The 11,084-nt window shown below is 44.6% G+C and overlaps 1 protein-coding gene across 1 annotated transcript in view; it reads right to left on the minus strand.

Annotated features, from left to right (window-relative positions):
• SLC51B (solute carrier family 51 beta subunit) overlaps positions 1–5,160 on the minus strand; it is an 8,701-nt gene extending 3,541 nt beyond the window's left edge. The window contains exons 1-2 of the mRNA XM_023757821.1: positions 4,679–5,160; positions 707–947 (exon numbers count right to left, since the gene is read on the minus strand). Coding sequence (XP_023613589.1) covers positions 707–856 — 150 coding nt within the window. The 5' untranslated portion in view covers positions 857–947; positions 4,679–5,160. The remainder of the gene's footprint in view (positions 1–706; positions 948–4,678) is intronic.
• Between the last annotated feature and the right edge of the window lie 5,924 nt (positions 5,161–11,084).

Consider the following 11,084-nt stretch of genomic DNA (forward strand, 5'->3'; position numbering starts at 1 on the left):
AGGATGAGGGGGAAGAGGGAAGAAGAAAGAAGGGTGGCAGTGAAAATAGATTCAAGACTGCCACAGATAATACATAAAGTGGCTACTCTGAATCTAGATAACCGAGATTCAGCCACACTGTACTGAACGGAGGCAGGACCCAGCCTCAGAGCTTTGGCATCGGCTGTTCCCTCCACCAGGAATGGCCTTCCCCCACATAACTAAGTCCTTCACCTCCTACAGGCCTTTCTTCAAATGTCACCTTCTGAGTGACCACATTACCTACCCTTGCTACCTACTTCCGACTCCCTTTCTCTGCTTCATTTTCCCCCTTATTTTTTCTCTTACTCCTGGAATTATTCAGAGCATTTAACAAAATGCCACTACCCAACTCATCACCAATGCACTAGGCATTTTGATGTTTATCCTGTTTATTTTCTCTCCCTTTCACGAAAACATATGCTTCATGAAGACGAGAGTTTTGGTGTTATTCAGTGTTGAAAACAGTGCCTGGCGCACAGAAGGAACTTAAATATTTGTGAATGACTGAATGGGTGGGTAAATGAATGACCAAGCCCCGGGAAAAGGACCGTGAGGTTCAACTACATCCTTCTGGGTACCGGGACCCCTCAGCTGCTTTGAAGCAAATGTGCAGCTGCTATGGAGGAAGGGACCGTGTCCAGGGCTTCAGCCAGAGTCCAGTTTGTGTTTTGTGTTGAGAGCACACACCCCACTCCCCAGTCCCCCGCCACTTACCATCTTCTACCCGAAAAAACCAAAGCATTTCTTCCAGCAGCTCCTGAGGCACCACAGTGCCAGCTGGGGCTCCGGTAACGCCCTCACCATGGGGCATGCCCTGCTCCTGGCTGGGGTACATTTCTGATGACGAAGTCCTTAGGCCCCTTCGGCCCCTCAGCTGCCCTCTTGGCCTCCTAGGTGCTGGCCCCTGCGCAAAGCCCTGCAGAGCCCTGGAAACAAAGCAGAAAGCATGACCCATAGCCCACCCCAGCCGGAGCTCCCCTCCCTGCCCAAACCCAACTCTCCTCTCGCCCGAAGTTACAGGACCAGAACAGGCTGGCCCAGAGCAGTGGGGGCCTGGAGAGGCAGAGACCACAGACTTGGGAGTCACTCGAGTCTTTATTAAAACCCATCACGCGTGGGGAAGAGCACCGACCTGGAGCGGGAAGGGCTAAGCCACTGCTGGGCTGTGGGGCCCTCGCAGGGGACATGGTCCGCTTTTGCCTGCTCAGCATCCCCATCCAGCTCCTGCAGCCACGGCTCCCTTCACCCTGGTTCCTTAGCAAACTGTCCCATCCCTTGCCTTTGGTTTTCATGTGGTAGCCAGTCACGGGACCCACATAACAAAGGTTGGGCCCATCACAGTCTCTTATCTGGGGATTGGCATGCCTGCTACCCAGAGCTGAGAAAGTACCAGAAAAGGGGAGCTGTCGGCTATTGCTGCCGAGAGCTGGCAGCTCACTTTCCTCGCGGCCACCCCCAGGCCTGACTGGCCAGTGCTGCTCTCAGTTCAGCAGCCCCCTGATAACTTCTTTTTTGGGGGGTGGGGAGGCATGTTATAAGAATTGTTTTCTGTCGTTTGCAGTGCAAGGAACTGAATCCATGCTCCCTGGCTACATCCTTTCATTAATTTCAGCCTGTTTCTATCCCCGCAAAACAAAGCAAGTTAAGCAATCTGTGTTTACTAAGTCAGATACTGAAATCTAGTAATAAAAAATAATAAACAATTCCAACTTTGGATGTTGACATAAGGCCACATCACTATATCAAGGGATCAGAACAGGAATTTCGTAGAGACCTATGTGCACATGGGAACTTGACGTATAATAAAGGCGGCTCTACTAATCAGCAGGGAAAGGAGGAGTCGTTTAGCAGGTGTCGGGAACCGGCTCTCTGTGTGGGAAAAAGGAAGACTGGATGTGCACCCAACAAACAGTACATACAGAACAGACCCCACATGTAAGAGGGGAAAATGTAACGTTAATAGAAGTGGGGTGAAACTTTTTAAACAAAACCATAAAAGCTCAAATCATTCAATAACAAAAAACTGATGAATTCGATTATATCAAAAAATAAGATTATCTGTTCACTGAAGAATACCATCAATAAAGTAACTAACACTTTTCTGATTGGGGCAAGATACTTGCAATGCTTAAAACCAGGAAGAGACTGATATTTAGGATACACAAAGAATTCTTGCAAATTAATAAGAAAAAGACAGGAACCCTAATAAATGGGTAAAGGATCTAAACCGCAATTTACAAGGTAGGAAACCCAAAAGGCTAGCAAGCATATGAAAAAGTGCTCAAACTCTATGGTAATCAGAAGGATGAAAGTTAAAAATTAAATACCAGTTGACATACATTAGATCATCATAGTTGGAAAGGTGAATGATGTCATGTGTTTGAGGTTCTAGGCCATGGCCTCATGCACTGACAAGGAGTGTAGGATGAGGCAGCCATCTAGAGGGCAAATTAGTCACAGTAAGTGTACACAGCCACTCTGCTACTGAGTGTGTCATATATGAGAAAATTTATCCCTAATACCCGGCCAGCGTGGCTCAGTGGTTGAGCATTGACCTATGAACCAGGATGTCACAGTTCTGTTCCCAGTCAGGACACATGCCTGGGTTGCAGGCTCGATCCCCAGTGGGGGGTATGCAAGAGATTCTCTCTCATCACTGATGTTTCTATCCCTCCCTCTCCCTCTCTGAAATTAATAAAAAAATATTTTTTAAAAAGTATCCCTAAGGATCATAGAGGACATGCCATACTGTTTATGAAAATACAAAATATATGCGCACAAAACAACACATTAAAAAACCCCACTTAAAAAAAGACACATTAAACACATTAGAATAGTTCTCTCTGGGGGAAAAGGAAAAAGAGAACAAGAAGGGAGATTAAAGGAACTAAAAAAAAATAAAAGAAGAGAAGGGTTTTGAAGAAACCAATCATAGAAACATGTCATTGTGGCTAACAACAACAACAACAACAGAGGCCCCAGGCTATCTCCAGTCCCCCTACTCACACCGCCTTCCGAAGTAGCCTTTGGAGGCCCAGCCAGAAACATTAAAAAACAACTGGATGGCAAGCAGACAAACACAGTGCTAAAATAAGGACTTAATTGACATCAGACTCTAAAGCAGTGGTTCTCAACCTTGGCTGCACATTAGAATCACCTGGGAATCTTTTTAAAATCCTGATTTCTGGGCCTCATCCTCTGGAAATTCTGTTTCTTTGTTATGGGATGGGGCCCAGAAATCAAGATTTTAAAAAGATTCCCAGGTGATTCTAATGTGCAGCCAAGGTTGAGAACCACGGCAAAGCTCTGAGAAAACAAGAAACATCTACAGGTTTTGAGGGGAAATGTTTTCACATGTGAATGACCATTCACGTATCAAGGCGGAGATGGAATTCAGGGGGAAAGAAGGACCTGTTTAGACTTCCGAGGACTCCAGGCATGCTATCCACTATCCGTTGAGGGGTATGTGTATATATACTGAATAATGAGAAGACAAAGTTATAGGGATGGCTAATCAATGTGATCTGTTTCCAGTTCCAACTGTCTGTCCAGAGCACTTGCTAAGAAGGGTTGTGACTTTCTGTCCAATCTCAGATGCAGGAGTGCCTGGATTAATTAGTAACATCGCCCATAGGCCCCTGCTGCCTATGTGGACCTCCCCACACCCACAGAGAAGAGTGTGAAGGTCGAGAAACCAAACACTGACTCCCTCTCGGAAGGTGGGATGGGGCCTAGACGCATGCGAACACTTTGAATACTTCTGTATTGTATACATTTCTCATGAGTACACACTGCTTTCATGAAAACAACACATAGAATTATTATATATTTTAAATGTATATATTTTAATGTACATTTTAAATATATTTTTCTATATTTGAATGTATTTTAAAATGTATGTATAGTATTTATAGCTTTTGAGACAATTCCAAATTTGTGTGTTTAATTAATAAAACTAATTAAGATGTCAGTTCTTCCCAACTTGACCTATGGATTCGATGCAATTCCAATAAAAATCCCAGCAAGTTATTTTATGTGTATCGACAAAATGTTTCTGAAGTTTACATGGTGTGTGGTAAAAGACTCAGAATAGTCAACACAATATTGAAGAACAAAGTTAGAGGACTGACGCTATCAGACTTTAAGACTTCCTGTAAAACTGCAGTAATCAAGACAGTGTGGTGTCGGAGCCAATCTGATAAGTGTACAAACTTGGCTGATTCCATAGGGGAATGTGTGTTTTAAATATGATAATATTGTTATAATGAACATATACCAACAAACAAAATGACAAGTCGGACTCAAGGCCAGAGCTGAGAGTCAGCCCTCCGGATTGTATTAGATGCCCCAGAAACAAAGACACATTTCCCCTCAGAACACTTCACCAGTTTCCTTCTAGAGTGAGCATCCTGTTAATATCCCTGCTTTTAAAAAATTAACTACATTTCATGAGTTATTTGGATTTTATTTTCTATGAATGTCTTTTCCTGTTCCCAGATCCCACCCAGGATATCACATTGTGTTCAGTTGTCCTGTCTCCTTGGGCCCCTCTGGGAGATTCCTGCATTTTAAACAGAGCTTAACCATCTGCCACTGGCCTGGGACTCCTACGGAAGACCCTGGTCACTCATTCCCATGGGAGGTTAGAGACACTCACCCTGGGTCCTAGGCTCCTGGGGCCGGCCTTGATCTGCTTTGGGGAGCAGCACTGATTGCTGTGTCTTCTTCCTCCTCCTCTCACCGAAGCACAGGATGGTCTTTGCACTTGAGCTCTCCACTCAGCTGTCACCTGGGATTAGTCTGTGGCAGCCCATCCCATCTGGTAGCTCTGCTCTTAGCACACGCCCAGGCCTGGAGTCTTCTCTGCTACTCTGGGGTGACTGACCTCTTGAATGAGTGGCCTCGGGTGGCAAACAGGCTCCACCCGGTTTTAATTGCTTAAAGAACCAGGAGCCCAGTGCTCACTTTCTTATATGGTGGCCTCAAGTAAAGAGAAAACATCCAGACCCTCTTCCCAGCCCCGAGAAATGGGCTTAGAGGACCCCGGTCGGGGGTGCCAGCACCGCAGGGGGATACGTGGTGTGCTCTCTCCGGGCCTCTGCCTCCTGGTGTCATCAATATTTAACCACAGAGCAGGGAGCCAAGCCCGGCCTTTGATAGCCTGTTCTTTCTCACAGTGAAGGCCAGGGCCGTATAGGAATTCCTCACAAGGAGCCATAAAAGAAGACCTTTGGAGAGCAAGGGGTGGGGAAGGCAAGGCAAGTGAGTGAGGCTGTGTGAGTGGCACAGGAAGCAGGTCAGGTCAAACAGCACAGAGTGAGGAGAGCTTGGTAGGGAAGCAGGAGTAAGATGCTCCTCGCACCAGGCCAGACCCATTCCATTCTGATCATCGGTGGGCTCTGGGCTTTTCCACCCACTGGCTCCTTGCATCTTCAACAGTCCTTGGAGTTGGCTTGGCAAGGAGCAGGGTTCCCATTTCACAAACGAGGCAGTAGAAGTTGAGTGAGGTCAAGTGACAGGAACAAGTTCCTCTAGACCAGTGGTTCTCAACCTTCTGGCCCTTTAAATACAGTTCCTCATGTTGTGACCCAACCATAAAATTATTTTCGTTGCTACTTCATAACTGTAATGTTGCTACTGTTATGAATCGTAATGTAAATATCTGATATGCAGGATGGTCTTAGGCGACCCCTGTGAAAGGGTCGTTCGACCGCCAAAGGGGTCGCGACCCACAGGTTGAGAACCGCTGCTCTAGGAGTTAAGCACAGGTTAACAGTGTGGACAACAGCATGGTGCAGAGGAAAGGAGACCCAACAGGGAACATAGGGGCCTGCCTGGAACTTCAGCAACTCATTATTTTGTAACTCATTCATTCAATAAATATTATTTGAGTTCCTATTACACAGATGACATGGTAAACAAGACAGGCAAGGACCCCATTCTCCTGTAGCTCACACTCTGGGAGGGATAGACAAACAACAACAAAAGTTAGCAAAAACATAAATAAAATAATTTCAGCTAGAGAAAGTTTCTGTGAATAATTTAAACAACAAAATGATATAGAAAGAGATGAGGTAGGAGAGCTATGATTGCTGTATTCCTATACTAAAAACTGAAGGTCAAGGACCTGGGACAGCAGGTGCAAAGGCACTGAAGAGATACTGGGCGCAATGAGTTTGAGAAATGAAAAGGAGGGCACTGAGGGCACTGGGCTGAAGCAGGGTGATGAGGGGAAGTGGCATAGAATAAAGCTGGAGGGTAGACAGAGGCAGACCTTTGTAGGGCCTCGTAAAACAGGGTAAGGCGTTTGCATGTAATGAGAAGCCACCGGAGGGTTTAGGCAGGGAGGTGACATGATCTGATTGACATTTATGTAAAATCACTGGCCTGCTGGGTGGAGAGGAGTAGGGAGACCTATTGGGAGGCTGTTGCATTCAGCCAGGCAAGAGACAGTGGTGGTTTGGACCAGGGTGTGGCTGTGAAAATGGTGAGAAGTGGTCGGATTCAGGGTGCATTTTGAAGAGAAAGGCAATGGGTAGATTTCAAGAGAGAGGAACTCAACACTAACTGCAACAAAGCAATTCAAAAGGTAACCATTGGCTCATATAACTGGGAAGAGCAGGGTGGAGCTGACCTTAGGGAGAGCTGGAGCCAGAAGCCTGAAGATCCCCAGCTCTTCTCTCTCTAGCTCTCTCCCTGCTTCTAACTGGACATCAGGCTCATTCCCAGAGCCTACCATCTCCAGGACCCTGGACCAGGCTGTAGGAAGTCACTATTACAGCTGGAGGACAAGCGGTCCCTTTTCTCAACTCCAGTTTGGCAATTCCTGGCAAAGGGCTCTAGTTCTAGTTGTCCTGACCTGGGTCATGTACCCATGTTTTGGATCAGTTGTTTCAGCCAAGGGCAAGGTGCCATGGATGACCAGCTCAAATCTCATGCCCATCAGGAAGCCAGGAGAGCAAGGCTGAGAGCTGGACAGTCACTCCAGTGTGGGTCCCCAAGTGACCCCTTGACCAGGATTCTCCCTGTCTGCCTTGGAGGAGAATCATGGGGACCCTGCCCCACTCCAGGTTTCCCACTCTTCTACCTGTTTCTTTTTTATCCCTCCTCTTACCCTAGTTCTCTCTGCTATCGCTTATCCAGTAACTATGATTCTGTGCCAGGCATTCTGCTAGCGATGAAAATCACAGACACTGCCCCTGGCCTCATGAAGATCTCGTAATGGTGACTGTTGCTGACAGGTGCCACGAAGGAAACATACGCACAGAGATGAGAGCATATCACCAAGCTCTCCCTTCCTCATAGTTTCAAATATCACTCTGGACAAATCAGTTCTACCTTAGAATCTCCTTCCCTAACATCTCCAGTCCCTTGTCCCACTGCCTGAAATGTGGTGGGCAATGAGCAGTGGAGTGGAGTGGAAAGGGCTTTTGGTTTTTCCCTGTTAGTCTAATATCTGCCACTTCATAATTCTTCCAGTTTCAGCTTATATGTCATCTTGTCAGGGAACCCTTTCACATCAGATAAATATAGCTTGGCTCGGTGGTTGAGTGTCAACCTATGAACCAGGAGGTCACGGTTTGATTCCCCATCAGGGCACATGCCCGAGTTGTGGGCTCGATCCCCAGTAGGGGTTGTGAAGGAGGCAGCTGATCAATGATTTTCTCTCATCGTTGATGTTTCTATCTCTCTCTCCCTCTCCCTTCCTCTCTGAAATTACTCCTACATAATAAAAGGCTAATATGCAAATCAACCGAACAGTGGAACAACTGGTGGTCAGTGCGCTCCCAGAGGAGGAGCCCTGAGCAGGGCTTGCAGCCGTGGTGGGAGCCTCTCTCACCTCCTCGCCAGCAGCAGCGCTGATGTCTGACTGCGGGGAGTGGGCCTAAGCTGTCAGTCGGACATCCCCCTAAGGCTCCCAGACTGTGAGAGGGCGCAGGCCGGGCTGAGGGACCCTCCTCTGAGTGCACAAATCTCATGCACTGGGCCTCTAGTAAAAATATATTTTTAAAAATATTGCGTATGGCTCTGGGTAACAAACACCCAATTTGAATGGTTTAAACACATACAGGTTTATTTTCTCATATAAGAATTTCTGAAGTAGCCAGTTACGAATGTCAAAAGCTCAAGGAAATCAGGGCTGAGATTTCTGAGATTCCCTCATAGTCTCAGTATGGCTGATGCAGCTCCAGCCATTATGTCCACGTTCCAAGCAGAAAAAAAGGAAAAAGAGAAGAAGGACCACAGGATATAATGGACAAGTAACCTATCAGAGGGTAAACCCAGACAACAGGGAGAACTATGGACAAGAGCTGAGAGCCCTGTAGGCTTCAAGGTGATAGAAACTGCTCTGTATTCCAAGCCAGCCTGGTCTGCTCCCTGGGGTGAGCCCTCAGCATCAGCTGACACCAGGAGGGGTGGACATACCCTGGGCTAGCTGGTTGTTCTTATCTTCATTTTCACAAACATCACTTACACTCAGAAATCAATGTAATGATTCAATTTGAACAATAATTCTGTCAAGTCCCTGTGGCACATTCTCTTCTCAGTAGAGAAAACTTCATGGAAAATAAATTAAATCTAAAAGTGGTAATGTAAGGAAAGAACACACAGGAGCAGAGATAGATGTGCAAGGATAGTCACTGCACTTTGTTTAAGATGGCAAAACAGCCCTGGCCGGTTTGGCTCAGTGGATAGAGCGTCCGCCTGCAAACTGAAAGGTCCCAGGTTCGATTCTGGTCAAGGGCACATGCCCGGGTTGTGGGCTCAATCCCCAGTGGGGGACTTGCAGGAGGCAGCAGATCCATGATTCTCTCTCACCATGGATGTTTCTGTCTCTCTCTCCCTCTTCCTTCCTCTCTGAAATCAATAAAAATATATTTAAAACACACATACACACAAAAGATGGCAAAACAACACGAAACAAAACCTAAATGTTAGATAATATGGTATCAATAGAATTGCATATTTTTTTCTAAGCATCAATTTTTATATTAAATCCTGAAATTAAGTCCTAAATTATTGGTGCGTAAACACTGACCTGATGCCTCTGTCTGCAATAGGGTGGTTGAGAGGAAGGATGGGCATCCAATGAGAAGCCATCTTTACACAATGCTTTTTCAACAGACGCATATTTTGCTGGGAGCATTTTGGGAACATTTGCAAAGTATTGGAAGTTTGGGCAGAATCTCCATGAAAAGTCATTCTGCAGCCACCACCTTCATCCCATTCATCTTATCTATATAGCATTTGAGACTTCCTATGTCATTGGCCCTTCTTCAGAATATTTATTACTTTCTATGTCTTTGACCCCTTGCTTCTGGTTACAGTATAACCAAATATCTTCTTCAGTCCCTGAATAAATCAAAGTCCAACAGCAGAATAAAATCAAAGTCTCTCAGCCTTTCATTTTAGTTATATGAGGTATTGAAGCTTAGTCATTCCCATAAACAGCACTCTGAATAGCCTCATCTTGAAGAGGACTTGCTCAATGTGTTTGAGGAATGTCCAACAACTGCTAAGTCAGCGCTGTGTATTACTTTGAATTTTGTTGCTCCCACCTTTCACATGCAAGTCAACATTCTTTGAGGGAACAGAGGTGGCATATAGTTGGCCCCAGTAAAGCAAACACTTCAGACAATTCAGTTAGGACTATTTCATTGTCAAAGTTTTATTACAAACCTGCTGTGAGGGAAGCCCTCTGGTAGTCTCACTTTAAAAATTCACTCTTGGTAAATGGTTAAATAATAGTGATTAGACTAGATTTTTTAAAAAAGAATGTTTGATTAAAAGGTCACTAAGACTCTTGACTGATGTCTGTTGGGTGAATCTTAATCCTTTCAAGTTTATCAGAAATTTTTCTAAGCATTTTAACCAGAAATCATAATTTATTTTCAGAAGGAAGTTGTGAATTAAATCATTTAAAAAGGAAAAATTCTGCCCGGATCAGAGTTGGGGCAATTTTTCTTTCTTTTATTTTTCTTAAATTTTCAATTACAGTTGGCATTCAATATTATTTCAGGTGTACAGCATAGTGGTTACACATTTATATAATTTACAAAGTAATCCCCCAGATAAATCTAGTACAAACCTGGCATCATACAATCATATTACAATATTATTGACTATATTCCCTAAACTGTACTTTACATCCCCATGACTATTTTGTAACTGCCAACTTGTACTTCTTAATCCTATTTCACCCAGCCCGCCGACCCTCTTCCCATCTGGCAATCATCAGTTTATTCTCTGCATCTATGAGTCTGTTTCTGTTTTGTTTGTTCATTTATTTGTATGGTTTTTGTTTTCTTTGTTTTTGTTGTTGTTGTTGTGTTTTATTTTATTTTTTTAATTCCACATATAAATTAGATCATATAGTACTGGGATAATTTTTCTTTTAAAGCCCCTTCTTTTGGCTCAGATAATTTTTAAAGATCTGTCTTGGTTTAAAAAAAAAAAAAAGGAGTAGTCCTGCCAGGTAGCTCAGTTGATTGGAGTGTTGTCCCAATATGCCAACGCTGCGGGGTTCGATTCCCCAGTCAGGGCACATACAAAGAAGCCCCCAATGAATTACATGAAATAAGTGGAACAACGAAAAGGATGTGCCTCCCCCACCCCCCTATACCGCTTTTTCTCGCTCTCTCTAAAATCAATAAATTTTAAAAAGGAGTCTCTGTGTGTTAATTTCTTGCCTAGTTTATCACTTTTTATATTTTTTGTTTGTTATTCTTCATCTGAGGATATTTTTTCCTTTTTCTTTTCTTTTTTTTTAGAGAGAGAGTGGAATGGAGGGGGAGAGACAGAGAGAAATATGGATGTGTCTCTCACATCGACTGGTTGCCTCCAGCACATGCCCTGACCAGAGCCAGGATTGAGCCTGCAACTGAGGTACGTGCCCTTGATTAGAATCCAACCCAAGACCCTTCAGTCCACGGCCAACACTCTAACCAAGGAGCAAAACCGGCTAGGGCACTTTTTACATTTTGTAATAAATGGAGGCAAGTAGGCATACAAAACAAACACAATCATTGTTGCCAGAAGTGTTTGTATCCATGTTGATATAA

This window comes from Myotis lucifugus, unplaced genomic scaffold (genome assembly GCF_000147115.1).
Source record: "Myotis lucifugus unplaced genomic scaffold, Myoluc2.0 scaffold_115, whole genome shotgun sequence".
In the NCBI taxonomy this organism is placed as follows: Eukaryota; Metazoa; Chordata; class Mammalia; order Chiroptera; family Vespertilionidae; genus Myotis; species Myotis lucifugus.